At 44.6% G+C, this 15,439-nt stretch overlaps 1 protein-coding gene across 1 annotated transcript in view; it reads right to left on the reverse strand.

The window, feature by feature from the left end:
* LOC306788099 (transcription factor COE1-like) overlaps positions 1-14,638 on the reverse strand; it is an 87,024-nt gene extending 72,386 nt beyond the window's left edge. Inside the window, exons 1-6 of the mRNA XM_079283446.1 lie at positions 14,472-14,638; positions 13,628-13,784; positions 12,819-12,882; positions 11,614-11,669; positions 4,779-4,852; positions 1,113-1,181 (exon numbers count right to left, since the gene is read on the reverse strand). Coding sequence (XP_079139572.1) covers positions 1,113-1,181; positions 4,779-4,852; positions 11,614-11,669; positions 12,819-12,882; positions 13,628-13,784; positions 14,472-14,602 — 551 coding nt within the window. The 5' untranslated portion in view covers positions 14,603-14,638. The remainder of the gene's footprint in view (positions 1-1,112; positions 1,182-4,778; positions 4,853-11,613; positions 11,670-12,818; positions 12,883-13,627; positions 13,785-14,471) is intronic.
* Positions 14,639-15,439: the final 801 nt, after the last annotated feature.

Consider the following 15,439-nt stretch of genomic DNA (forward strand, 5'->3'; position numbering starts at 1 on the left):
ACGGTTACATTGAGTTTGGGACGGTTTCAATTTTGCCATGGATTTGCCGTACCACAGTTTTATAAAAGAAACCAGAGTACCTGAAAATAAATTGCTGCTGTTCGTGCTTCAAAATTCTATCGTGATGTGAATTTTAGGCCACAGCGTCTATAGACAGGTACGTATAGTTTGTAGCAGCCAGTGACGAAGTAGGAAGAGGTTGGCGATACTATGACGACCAATCGTCACAGTTTAAGCGCCCTACATAAAGGAATCAGCACTCTCTCACTCCAGTCCCTGTGTTAATCTTTAAAACACACACACACACACACACACACATAGACATGTACGTGCAGAGGAACCCGCTCACAGAGGGTTAAAACAACTGCCATGAAGAAATCAGATTAAAATGAGGTTGGATCTCATTTCAGTTTTTCTCTGTCACTTTTTTCTTTGCTCATGACCCATTTTTCTGTGCTGTTGCAGAAGAGACAGAGACAAAAAGAGGAGGGGGAGGAGGGATAACTTCAGTCCTCCACCTCGACATGAAGGCAGAAAAAAAACAGACAGACAGACAGGTAGGAAAAGAAAGTGGCAGACAGACAGCTTCTGCGAGTAAACAGCTCTGTATTTTGAATTGTGGAGAGGAAACACACACGTCTGAGCATTGTTTGTTCATTCAAGTCTGAAGATGTGCGTGAGTGTGTGAGTGTGAGTGTGTGTGCATGTGCCCGAATCTGCCAGATATGAGGTAGCAACTGAGCAGCTGATGTCCCCTCTGCACAGGTCAATGACTAAATTACTGAAGTGCACCTGTAAATAAAGTGTGTGTTTGTGGGGACTTTTACTTCCCGCTACTTTCAGCAACTCACCACCACTGATGAGTCCTGCTGTTTGACTCATAAACGCATAGCATTCGATCTCAAACGTCTCAATCCTCCTTCCATCAGAAGTCATTGATTCTATCTGAGGCGCGTCTATTTCAGGAAGTGACAGCAGATCATCGAAATACAAACATCCCGCCACACGCCGCCATTCAAACAGGTCAACACGGTCCATCATTCGGCATGTGAGTGTGTGTGTGTGTGTGTGTGTAGGAGAGACAAAGATAGTGCGGGAGTGAGAGACAGTACCTGTCGATGATAACAGGGTCTGAGGGTGTCTCATTACGGTTTCCGCAGCTCTTCTTGTCACAGCACCGGCTACGAGAAGAGAAGAGAAGACAGCAGAGACAGTGAGAAAAGAAAGTGAGAAAAAGTCCGACACAGGAACACACAGTACTTTACACAGCAGTTCAAATTTAGACGTTTAAATGGGAGTGCTACAGCATATCATGTGCTTTGTCTGTACTGAGCTCTGACTAAACTTAACACCAGATTCACCATAGCCATGTCGCCCAGATGCCCCGACCAATCAGCAATCAAGGAGTTGCTCGTGCGGTCAGACTGTCCTCCAGAGAAAAACAACACAATCGGCCGTTTCAAGAAGTGCCCCAAAATGACATCGTTTAACATTCAAGTGACAAACCACCTACAGCGGCTATGATTATGAAATCTTTCCCTTCGGGAGCAAAAGAGAAGGTCAGAGTGGACGAATGAGTCGACAAAACTTCTGACTTCAACACTGTCTGTTGTTTGCTTCCAGTTTCCCAACAACAGTCAACGTTGGTCTGTTTTAAGCACGACCGTTGTTGTTTCCTAGCCTTAACAAAGTATCTGTATTAACCCAAAGCATGATCTCTCCTTCAACCTTACCCAGAAGACTTTGTACCTAATCCTAACCAAACTTTTACCAAAGCATTGACGTGTCTAAAACATAACGGTCAGTGAATAACAGACAGAGGTCATGTTGATGTCTGTGTTCTCACTGCCTCATGGATAAGACGACCAACAGGACAATCTCCTGGAAACTGGATCTATTGTTTTTGGATCTGGAGCAAATCATCCTGTATTTAACCCCTGAAGACTAACCTAAAGGAGGCTGTTCAACTTCATTTTGAGATAGGACTTGCCACCAAAAACTCTGTGTGACAACTTCTACTCCATCCTAACTGTACTGACACACGGTGGAGGTGGAGGGTGGAGAGGATTGAAGAGGCCTGAGGCTCAGAAGAGGAGGAGAGGGTGGGATACACACACACACACACACACACATGTTAAAAAAGAAAAAGAAAGAAAGAAAACTGCCATGCGATCCACAATTCACACATATGTACTGCTAGTCTGTCAAAGCTTTCTTGCGTGCATCAATTATGAATAAAGGTGTAAGCAGGAGGGGAAGCATAAAGCCGGAGGGGGGGGAGGGAGGGGGAGTGGAGCGAAGATGAAGAGTGAAAGGATGAGCGTGGGAGGGAAAGCTAAAACAAGAGAGTAAGAGCGAGGGGAGGAGAAGGGGAAGGGAGAGGTTCGGGTGGGAAGAAGAGGAAGGGGAAACGTCTCAGGTTTCCCACCGTCACAGATGGCAGAGGTGGAAAGAAAGAGGCTGATACGTTACACCTCACACATTGTCTCCTATCGGCCGCTCTGCCTCTCTTTCTGCTCCCTCTGTCAGTTCCTTTCTGCTGCTCTATGAACTGGGTCAGCACACGGCCCCAGCACCAGCGAGGGGTTAGACGCGGGGAATGGGAGAATGGGGGAGCACGGGAGAAGAGGAACGCTAAGCCTGAGGAGGGGGAGGGCTAGGAGGAAAGGGTGCGATGAGGGTGAGGAGAGGAGGAGGTAGATGAGATGGGGAGATTAAAGGAGGACAGTAGAGGAAGAGGAGACGGGAGCGGAGTGGACGATGTTATAAATGGAGTTGGGGTGGGGAGGAAAACGAGGGGTGGGACGGGGGTAATGTAGCACTTATTGCTCTGGATCCTGGTGATCTAATCATCTGCTCTCTCCCCCTGCATCTCCCCTCTCTGCACACACACACACACACACACACACACACAAGTCTCAAAAGTGATTTGGAAATGCCATTTTCAGCGGTTCTATATGTGAAAATGTAAGTAAAAAATGTCTGCAAGCACTTTGGCTGAGGTAAGTTAACTGAAACAATTGGTCAGTTAATCAATTCGTGGATCAGTAGAAGAGGTTCCAGCTTCTCAAATGTGAGAATTTGCTGCTTTTCTCTGTTTTGTATCATTCATTCATTATCCAAACCGCTTATCCTGTTCAGGGTCGCGGGGCTTTTGTATTTGTACTGTTTTGTGTCAGTGTAAACTAAATATCTTTGACACGGCATTTGCAGATGTCATTTTCACTCCGTGTCAACGTCATGTAGCTTTCAATAAAGAGCTGGAAGCAGCTGGTGCAGAAACTGCAGCGACGCAGTGGGAAAGGGGACAACACTTTGTTGTGTACAAAGAGATGGATTTCAACCAACTTTTGTCCCAAACACATGGATAAAAACATCTATCGTCCATGACGCAGTGAAACCTTTCACGTATTCGTGCCAGAGCTCCAAGCAGGTTTGCGACACAGGTCTGCGGGTTGGCAGATTGGCTGGGAGCATATGGCTAATAGCACCACCATGACAATGAGCCACACTGATTAATGGACGCCCTGAGCTCTTTGTGTGTGTGTGTGTGTGTGTTTCACGTTGCATGTTGTGTGTGAGGCCCCTGCTGCAGAATCAGCATGTGAGAACACGAGGCAACGGCCGCAACTTTGACCTCAGCGGCTACTGCAGACGAGAAAGTGTTTACACTCGCTGCAGAAGTCCTACTTTCTGCACTGCTGCTCCCCCAGAGGACGGGTTTGAATATTGGAGGCCCTTCCACTGTACAAGTTCATACTGTACATGTTATTCAGAACAGTTTATTCACTGCTTCCCCCCACATGATGAACAACAATAACTTACGATAAAATCTGTATTTATTTATAAATTCCTTGTAAATCAAATCAGGTTTTCCAAAGGGTTTTTCCACAAAGCTGTGCAGCTGAGCTGACTGCCGATTATTCAGTGCGCTGTAGAATAAAATATTAGTGTGCCTGATTTCACGGCTAAAATCCCTGCTCGTGCATATAGATGAACCCCAATTTATATTGTTACGCTTAAAGTTGTTCAGTGACAAGGTCAGGGAATAAGAACAACTTAATTCATGTGCTAAATTTGAATTTTTATAACTGTGGTGCGCAGGAGGGAGCGTGCATATGCATACTGCTTTGTATATATGCATATGTGTGTGTGTGAGAGAGACCCTGCCTATATTTTATAGTCAGATTGTGGAGGAAGGCCCATTTGTTAGCCATGAAACAACAGGAGGGTTCAGATTGACAAATGAGTTGCTCTGTGTCCTAATTAACCAGGCGTCACACACACACACACACACACACACACACACACACACACACACACACACACACACACACAGACCACGCATGCATCCACACACACACACATTTTCTATTGTATAAGATAGGTTGGTAAAATGCCTCCATAAATAGATCCCTTTCCTCCCAACCTACTTCCGAAGAAATTCATCTTCAGATTATAATTAAAGCAACGACTCCGATAGCTAAAACTCATCTTCCTCAACAGATATGGCTTCATGTGTAAGTGTATGCACGCGTCTGGGCTTGTATGTGTGGGGGGGTTAATGAGGGTGACAAAATAAGAAATGTATGGAGCGCAGAGAGTTGACTGGTGACAACTTTCTGCAGATGAACAAAGTATGTCGCAGAAGAAAAAGAGGAGGGGAGCGGAGAGGAGAGAGGATGGAAGAAGTCGGACCTGGAACGACTGTGTGAAGACGGTTTAGAGGAGGAGGACGATTCGGGAAGAGGAAACAGATTTCATGCGCCCTTTCTCACCTGCACATGATCTCATGCGTCAGCAGCACTCTGCACATCTCTGGGTTCTTGTCTTGGCCCTCATAGATGATTGCCTGTTAAGAGAGACACAGAGATGTAGAGAGGAGAAGACAACACAGAGTTAGCTCACAGACGGCAAAAACTGAACAAACACTGAGCTCCAACCCAGCAAGTCGTCGACAGGCTGTTGGTTTCAAGTGGTACTGCCCCCTCGGCTGTTTTGGTCTTGGGAGACGACGATTCCTTCAGGCATATATTCATTTTGTATGCTTTTTCATGCCGAATTACTTATTTCCAGGAAATTCATGAGCACTTGTCTGTAAAACACAAGATTTAAAGGGGTGTTTTTGTGTGATTTTTTGTGGAGAATCTGTTAGTCGACAGAATCTCATGAGTGTTAGTGGACTAAGAACTTCTTTGGTCGAGGACAGCCCTTGTTGTGTGCGTATTTCATCATGGCAGACGAAGAATTCAGCTGTGGTAACAAAAATAAGTATTTTGGTGATTTAGAATGTGTGTGTTGTACGATTGACTCAAAATGTCCCATTTTACAGGAAATCTTGACGTGTGATATCCAAAGCTGTATGATTAGAACTGTCTTGGTGTTTAAGGTCGGGGGAAAGATAGTGTGTGTATTGTGTCGTTGTCACTGTGAAGGTGTTTTAACAACAGCTTTACACTGGGACACCTCTGTTAAAATGTTGTACAGCAAACCACTGAAAGAGGAGTAAATGATGCATTTGTTGGGACTTTTTAACTCTGAACTCTGATCTGAGAGAATAGAAATGGCAAATGTTTTTACGTGGGATTAACTCAAAATAAACTGCCCATGCTCATCCGAATGAAGGAACTTGTCACCAGCAGTTTGGCTCATTGATGTGTTTTAATAGACAATACTGGATCTCTATAACACAGAGGAATAAGCAAATGTTGTGCTTTTGCGAAACAGACAATTCTTGTTCGGATCAATTCATTGTTGGTTTTGATGTTTTCATGGAATTTGTTGACAACAACTAAAATATAAAACATCAATAAACACATCCTTCAATTTCTTTTGAAATAAAACCTAACCTCAAATCATAATTATTACAATTCAAAAGGAACATTTGTTTATAATCGAGCTTGAGGCAACAAAGCGCTGGCATTCAGCCCCTCCGAAGGATGCCCGTCATTGTCTGCATCAGTGCATGGATGCATGAAAACATATTTGCATGTTTTCAGACCACTGCGCTCTACATCTACCAAACTGGTGAGAGGAGGTGACTATATTGTGCAGCTGTGTGCTGTGGGAAAACACAACGCCGATGACAAACCGGGAGGAGTCCGATTCGTTTCACACTGTAGCTGCGGCGTAGCCTTCATCCGCCATGTTTTCTTTCACCAGGTGATGTTGTGGGTAACGGGGTAACAGGTTAGTTCCCACATCACCTCAAAGAACATGTCAGTGGTAACACCTCTACCTCAAATACACACCGATCGTCTCTGCACACACACACACCTTGTTCACACACGTTTTAGCAAATCCAAAAACACAACAGGAACGATATCTCCTCTGCTCTCATGCTGCTCAGGTCTAATGTTAAGCATTATTAAGCTGTATATTCACAGAGCAGTGGCCATAGTTTCTGCTCCTCGTGAGTCATTTCGGCTGCTTCCGTTATACAATCTTCCTGCTTCTTGCATAAAGCTCAGAATAAAGCGAAAGCACAAGTCACACACCACTAAGCTATCCATCAATCAAGACACGCGCCCCGTCTGTCTTTGGTCTATTCCAGTCTGTTTGATCTGCCGTTGCAAACTCTAGCAACGTCTCACCGAGTGACGGGCTCACTTCTCTCAGGGAGCGGTGAGGAACTTTCACGGTCCTCTCTGATAGTCTTCAGCTGAAGGTTCAGACTACCTGCTGCCATCAACTGAGCACTCGTTTGAGTCTCAAATGAAGGTCATGTAGCGGACAGTGAACGCTTAACAACTTGTGCTGATGATCAGGGATGACCCAAATTCTACATTTCAACAGTCCCAGACTCAACAATCAACGTCCTAAACTGATACGTTCTACACGTGGCTCTATTAGAAAGTATTTATTATAAAGTATAGCAGTTAACAAGCATCACTTCATTGACTCACTCTGGTCTGAGAGGTCCTGCTAGTTGTTCCCTGTACTTATATCGAGATCACCTGAGGTGTTTGGCCACAATCAGTTCAATTATTCAGTCAACATTTAACATTCGTCATCGGACAAGTGACTGTCTCTTGTTTATTTGATCAATAAATGCGTCGCTGCAAACCGCAATGCAAAAATGTCGGCGATTTAAATTGGCATACACACACTCTGAACATATCTCATTGTAAATTTGAAATCAATAATCATTGATCATCCTTCAGACGTTTGATATTGACTGAGACACCACTGTGGTAATGGTTTACATGTGCATGTGATGAATTGATGCTGTGGGAGCTGTATATTCACAGCTCTTCTTCTAATGTTTTAGAGTCCGAGGAGAGTTTCCTGGTCCTCTCTGTCTCTCCCTTTACTCATCACAAATCTCCTGAACTTCTCACGCCGAGCTCGTTTTGAGCTTTACACATTATAACGTCAACACATGCCACCACGCAGTAACATCAGCTGCTTATATGTTGGTGGTAATATCGCTCGCACGCTTATGCGCTAATGATAATATATGGCGCCGTGGTACCATATATTACATGGCGAGACTCAGTTAAGACTCAATATATCTTTGCATTCCAGTGGAGAAGTTTGACATTTGTAAAAATCAGATGATAAAGTTGTGCGAAGAAGTAGAAGTCTTTAAAAGACGAACTTACAAAAACATCTTGCCTGTGTTTAAGCTGAGTCCCACCAGGGGCCCCGGGGCAAGCATGTTCCACACGGGGCCCCAGCGTGAGCCGAGATGTAGACTGAGCCCCTCATTTGTAGAAACTACAACAGAACATGGTCCTCAGAAACTTGCATGGAGCTTTGCGGCATTAACAGCGGGCCGTGACAGTGGCTGTAAAGTCTCAGGGCCCCATTACAATATTGTTGTAGCCTAAAGCGTTTCACACTAACAGCTAGTCCTGGACCCTCTGTGTTTTTCTGGAATTGGAGCCCCGATTCGTTTCAGGGCCCGGGGCCCCTACCAGTTACAATCCTGGTGGTCCAGGACTGTACAGTCAATGCAGGCATGGGCTGTGTCTCTGTCTGAGACAGAGCTGCTGCTAAGCTAACATTTATAAAAGTTCTCCAAAAGAAGCTGTAGCTCCTCAATCCAGAGAGCAAAATAAACTGGTATCCATTCTGAAAACACTTCAACCGATCGAGGCTGAAGCGAAGACGCTCCGCTAAACACACCACTGATGTTGATCCAACAGACTTCTGATTTCTTTAATCCCTCTCCATCAAAAATTGAACAGTAATAATTCCCCTTTGATTATGGCTTAATGAAAGCACATGTGAGCGTGTGAACGGTGGGGAACGATAGAACAGACATAATCTGAAGAATAAATGTACTTTATAAGCCATAGTTCTGTCTATGATTAGACCCGCTCATTGTGCCATGGGAAAAGAGTGGGCCAGGCAGCTTCGTCTGGACCAACATGCATCAGTGCCATCTCAACCTCTATCAACTCCTTTCTTTTATGCACTTTTGCTCTTTTGTTCTCTCTCTCTCTCTCTCTCTCACACTCTCACTCTCACGCATTTATCTTTATGAACAGAATCAGGTCTGATGTCACTGAGCTTTCCTTCAAAATCACAGAAGATAAATCCCTTTATACCTCGTGTTTTTTTTTTTGCCTCTGCAAGAGACATTGACTGTAAAAAATAAAAAAAATAAAGCCAATATTGAGGAATTATCACATGAACCATATTGATACTAGGTATAAAAAAACAAAACCCAGACATTAAAACTGACATCTGAGGTTTCTAGTACCACTCGGTCTGCCCTGTTCGCAGCTCTAATCAGGAGCAAAACAACACAGAATAATTTAAAGAGAACATTGAATCCACCGTCTGTGGCAGGCTCTTGCGTACCTGTGTAACTTCCTTTTACCATAACTTCTCCAACCATCCCAGCCCATGTGTGTCTTCATCACACTGTCACCTCGCTCCGCTCTTGCCTTTCATCTGCCTTTTTCCCTCCTCTGCCTCCTCCCTCTCTCCGCCTCACCAGGCCTTTCACACAGCATCTCTGCCGCTCTCTCCTCCACCTTTGAAGTAGCGTGACATGCGCGGCGTGTAAACAAGGAGCCGCTAAGCAGGGGAACACACTTCCTCCTGCGTTAGTGTCAGGTCGACTCGCGAGCTAGTGATCCGACGGGGCCGCAGTGACAGACGCTTTATTCTCCGGGACAGAGTCGAGATCAACCGGCGCTCCACGCTCTGCTTCTGAAGACTAGGAGGTGCTCTCCTCCTCCATTTAACAGAATCAGTGCTGGCCCTCACACGCAGCAGGTAGACAGGCAGAAAGAGCAGGGTAACAGAAATGAGTGCCAAACGTTGGGGAAGGGTTTACTTTACTGGCAGAAGAATCACAATCAGAACTGTGACATAAACAGAATCCAGGATATGAGCAGTGGTACCCAGTACACTCAACACTGTTCAATGAAGAACCGATTAACAACCAAAGCTACAAAGTCTCCACTGTAAAGGTCCCATCTGACCATACTAAATAAACCCATGAGTAATTGATGACTTCAATAAAATACAGAGAGTCAAACTCTGCTGCAGGCTGATGTTGCACTAAGTTTAAGTTTACGTTTTAACATAATGTGTACCTGGAATTCACTATCCATACACCTCCAACCTCTCTTTTTTTGGGGGGGGGGATTATTATTATTTTTTTGAAGTAGGTAAATGCTATTGCTGCAACCAAACATAGGAAAACTGACCCGTCCATTCTCGTACTTTTAGTAACTTGCATGACGACAGATCTCAATGTGATTTGCAGGTTTTCTAACTTCTGGATCAGAAGAGGACGTTCGGGTTTCTCCTCAGATATCCCCAGGCCTGTTTGACTCCAAAATAAACCTTCAGCAGATATTCTGAAAACAGTAATAGCTTGGTTGTTGGGTAATGATGGAAGAATCCAGTTGGGATTTGAATTTTGGTGGAACTATACTTGTGTTTTTTGTTTTAGATCACAGTGTCTTTCACGGTAGAGTAATATAAGATAGACTACAGACAGTGTGTGTGTGTGTGTGTGTGTGGTTAGAGAGGCAGTGGCCATGACATCACTCACCAACTAAGCCAACCACACGGCTGTTTTGGTTTGACCACCTGTTAATGTTCCATTCCTCTACCGCCGGGAATCACACACACACACACACACACACATACACACACACACACACTTGTGAGCATGCTTTATTGCTCCATGTGCAGTTTTGCCGAAGTGCCTAAACACATATATAGATACAGCACTAAATACCTGAGCTGTTTCCCATTTGTTCATCTCTCCCTCTCACTCATATATAAAACCTCCACAAGCACACGGACACACACACTCTCTCTCTCTCACACACACACACACACACACACACACACACAAAAGCCTGCAGACGCCCACAGCTGCAGCACACACCTGGCTGCGTCAGCGTCTCGAGGAGAAATTACTTTTCCTTTTCAAATTTCAAAATCTCTTTATATAGGCTAAAAAAATGAAATAAAATCAGCCGTTTCATCTTTCAGACAACGCCGAGCATGCTGTATTTGTGTGTGTGTTTCAGAGGTCAAAACTCCCACTCATTCTTCTCTGGACTTCCACCGCAAGGGCCTACTGAGTGTGTGTGTGTGTGTGTGTGTGTGTGTGTGTGTGTGTGTGTGTGTGTGTGTGTGTGTGTGTGTGTGTGTGTGTGTGTGTGTGTGTGTGTGTGTGTGTGTGTGTGTGTGTGTGTGTAGCTGGCTCAACGCACCAAGCTGAAGCTTAACATTGTTATTAGGGAACAGTGTGGTCTCTTAGGCCTGCCAGACACACGCACACAAACACACACAGTATGTGTTGCAGCGTGGTAGCAATGTGAGACTATCAGAGCCTGCAGTCAAATTAGCAAGTGCTCAGTGCGTAGCATGACTTCTTGGCTCCTCATACCACACACACGACTTAAATTCTGAGGGCACTCATTGACATAGTGCATAAAACTCACACAGGCCTTTGGAGCTCTGTCCAAAAATGTCCTCACTCTCAAGGTCTAAAACTCAAATTGGTTCTGACAAAGATCGATGTACAAGCGTGCACACACAGCATCACAAACAAAAACAATAACAACAACAACAAATCATTCCTCATTCTAACTGTTTACCTGAGGAACATTGAGAACAAACACTCCAACTGTATGTCTTCTATGAGTGGTTCACTCTCTCTCTCTCTCTCATGAAGGTATACGCTCAAACAAAAACACAAACATTAAGAGAAAAATTGGATCGTATCAGAAAATGCTTGCTACTCGGCAAACCAAATCCCAAAGGTGCTGTTATATCTTTCCACTTCCTACTGTGAGCAGCAGAATTACGCCCGTTTCTCAACACCCACTCGCTGCCTCCTCGCTCTAATCACAGCGAGAGAAGTACAGGCAAAAAACGCCTGGAGCCATGTCGTGTGTGTGTGTGTGTGCCCCCCCACCCACATACGCTGTGGAAACACCCACCCACAGATTCTCACACACACACACATAAACACGCGTTTTTGTGTGTGCAAGTACATGCAGATAGAGGAGGGCGGCGGAGTACAGGCGGATCAACGGAGCAGCTCATTGTCGGAGAGGTAACAGGAGACCTCGGTGAATGAGCAAAAGAGAGTGTGTGTGTGTGTGTGTGTGTGTTAAAACATGTGTTTACCTGTTTGGTCATGGAGTCTATGAGTCGAACATAAAAGTCCTGCTCTGTTCTGATGCCTGTTGGGGAAAAAAATTTGAAAATCACAAATGAGAATTTGACAAGCAGAACAACATACAACACTGCATCAGACAATATGCCAAATGATAGACTCCTGCCTTACGCAACAAGCAGCTCCCCATCTATAAGGGTCGCAAGAAGATTAAAAACATATTTCCAACACAAAATTCCATGTTTCATTATTTTTTTTGACTTTTTACTAATCTTGATAATTATTTTTATTTCATAATTTAGAAAAATGAATTGAGGGAAAAATCATATTTAGTTGAACTGCTCACACATGCAACCTGACAGAGTTTAATTTGAATGGGTTTTAAGTTGGGGAACACCTGGAGCTTGTGTATGTGTGTTTTATGTCACATTTTGAAAATAAATGTTTCTTAACAGCTGTGGTTTTTTTCTATACTGCGTCTCGTCAATTTTGGATATTTCCAAATCACATTTGACTCAAAGGCCTTTGCAGTTTGGACAACATAAGATCCATCTATAGGATATCTATAGACCAAAACACTCTTTTCCAAACAACTGTGATTCAATCACCCAGCCCCTTACACGCCAATTCATGGTTCCTACAGTGGTGTTCAATGTCCATACCTTACAGCCAATATCACTGAATAAATGGTTTGTATATTACTTGCAACGTCCATTTCCACATGCAAATGAAATTAAAATCAATAATTCACAAATAGTAGCTGTAATGCACATGTCTTACTCTCAGAGGAGGCTGGGTGTCGTTTCCCTCCCAGCTGCAGACTGAGCTGATAGGCCTCAATACCACAATCCACAGCTTCCACCACAACAACATGCAACTGTCAAACAGCCCCCTTCAGACTGGACAAACTCATGTAGGGCCAGTGACAGTGATGAAGCCATAAAGCTGGCATAAATCACCCACCACGGCTGCTCTGAAATTGTGTCATTTATCCAGATATTGATCAAATTACACAATTGTGAAACAATACACTGCAGTTTCTGAGACAAACAAATTCTGCCTGTTAGCCCTCTGCTGCACATTTTTCCATATTAAATCGAAAAAGTCAGCTGCTTCCTGTGTACATTTTGTGTATTATGTTGCAGTAGGCAATCAAGCGGATTTGGTCTGATATTGTTAATAACTTTATATGTGTGTGTGTGTGTGTTGCACTCACCGTTACTGTAAAGAAGCTGCAGCCGGTAATGAATCCCGTTATTTGTCTTCTCTCCGCTAATCTCCTTAACACACACAGACACAACAAACATTGTGTTGATTGAATTTTTTAGGGGGAATTCAAATAAAAAGGCATATCTCTGAACATGCAAGCCCGTGAAGTGTACTTCCACGTTGTTGAATTATTTGCACCGGTCATGCGTTAAATGAAGGTGTGATTTATGTTCACAGCGGACATATTAAAGCAGGGCAGCCCTGTAATCTCCCCACGTGTAATCATGGGGTTATTGTGGCTTTTTAATTCCTCTGTAATTATCGGTTATGTTTGGAGGGCAAATAAACCCGGCACTGAATTCTCCCACTGCCGTTCAGCTAATTTAAACGGTGTCATAATTGATGAGGAGACCGGGCGGCCCGCCGTTGTTTATAGAGCAAGTGGTTGTGTTCAATCCGTAAATTAAAATAAATTCAAATGTCAACATTTTTTTTTCCCTGTTTGTCAAATATCACAAATAGATCGAAATACGTTTGTGAGTTCTAGAATGTGTATTGTGTTTCATCTGTGTCCAATTTTATCCTGAATATTACAAATAATAACAATAATAATAATGATAATAATAATAATGCATCATAAAGACAGCAAATAATTTGTTGATGAGTTACGGAAGCCTCAATATGTAAATGTGACGTTAAAAAATGTATCAGTAATATCAAACAGCACAACGAAATAATCAGGCCTTTAGAAAATCGATGTTAAAGTATCTTTCAGAATATTTAAAAATAGAAATAAGCGGAATACTCTGCACCGACCTTGTCTTTCTCAATGAAACCCACGAAGTTGGTCCTCTCGATCTCCACCGGCTGACCCTGCCGGTCGTACAGAGCCAGGACGAAGTGGAAGAAGTTGGACTTGCGCAGGTTTGAGGGCGGCTGCTTCTCAAAGTGAGCCCGGGCCAGACCCACTCCACTGCGGACACACATGCGGGGATGAGTCGCTGTTAGATGCTATAACGTCTTGACTTTGTAAAGGTAGAGAAAAATGAAGATCTATATGCAGTGAGTACATTTTTTTTTCTTCTTGATTTGACAATAAGGCTGATCTTTGTTGATCATGAAAGGCAATTTTATGAAAAAACAAAACTCCACGAATATTGGAGGCTGTTTTGAACCGAAGACAGGAGGTCATGATTGATCCTTCTCTGAAATAGAGAACAATGTTCCCCTTGAATGTAACCATGAGTGTGTTTAGAAAAGAGTGAAGATGGACAGTTATTGTTTTTTTCTCATCATTTTAAACCCCATTCATCTAGAATTATTCATCCGTACCTTTGCCTTCATGCTCATTAAACCTCATGGACAGAAGGCACGAGCATACAAATCTGTAGCAGAAACACATGTTGCCAGTAACTGTTTAGTGCGTTGTCTTCAAATTAAACAGGGCATTCAATGTGTTTGGGGTTTTTATATACTGCAAAAATAATCTTAAATTTCCCAAATGATCCTAGAAACACGTTAAATCCAAATATCTTCCTCTGGATCAACACAGCCTCGTGTCCTGCACGGACGGCTGCAGGGTCCAGACAGAAGGAAAAAAAAAGTCACGTTGTGTCGGTGTATGAGCAGGCACGTCCCCTCCACCCGGGATAGAGCTCACCTTTGGGCGGCCGTGTTGGCGTCCAGCACGCCGCCCCCCTGCATCCAGCTCCGGACAGAGTTCATGCCTCCCAGCGGCTCCTCCTTCAGGCTGCTGCCGCTGCGCTGGATGCTCTCCTGGATCCCAAACATGGACAAGCCGCCGTAGCTCGATTCCTGCCCCGCTGGTTCTCGGTCTCTCTCCGCCGGCCGGCTGCGCACTTGCTCTCCCGTCGCTCCTTCGCTCTGACTCAAGAGGAGCAACGTGGTTGCGCTCTTCGCTCGCAGGCTGCCGCTCGCGCGCACTTCGCCAGAAGTCCACGCAGTTGACCGATTATTCCTGTAATTCTATGTCCTCGTGCAGAAAGTGAGTGCTACAAACGGAATAGCGGGCTCCAAAAAAGAAAAAGTCCAAACACGTGTGTGAAACACCAGAAGAACGGAGCCCGGTGGGAAAGGTGTTTAAAAAGTCACTCCTGCATCTGCTTTGAGATCCACAGTTCGAGCTGTCAGACAGAAAAAGAGAGATCACTGGCACCCAGATTAGGTGTCATCACTATGTGACCCTTATTTCTTCCTCTTTTACGCACTTTGCGTTCTCTTCTTCTCCCTCAGCCCAGCAGTCCGGGACGTGTTGGGGAGGGTCGGTCGGTGGTGTCCAGAGCAGCACTGCTTCCTGCGGATGACTGCCGAGCTCTCGCCTCTCCGCTCCCTCTCTGAGCAAATCGCTTTGTGACTCTTTCCCAAAGGACTCTCTCTCTCTCTCTCTGAGAACCAAACACGGGCTTCTCCCGCCCCGGGGAGAGAGAGAGAGAGAGAGAGAGAGAGAGAGAGATGGGAAGGGGAAGAGGGGAGGGGACAGGACGGGAGGAGAGGAGAGGAGGGGAGAGGAGGAGAGGAGACGCCCCCAAACAAAGGCGAGAGCTGGAGTCAGGTCCGCCCCATGCAGCGGCCACGGAGCTCCTCTCCTCCTCTCCTCCTCTATCCGGT

This window comes from Melanostigma gelatinosum, assembly GCF_949748355.1.
Source record: "Melanostigma gelatinosum genome assembly, chromosome: 14".
NCBI lineage: Eukaryota > Metazoa > Chordata > Actinopteri > Perciformes > Zoarcidae > Melanostigma > Melanostigma gelatinosum.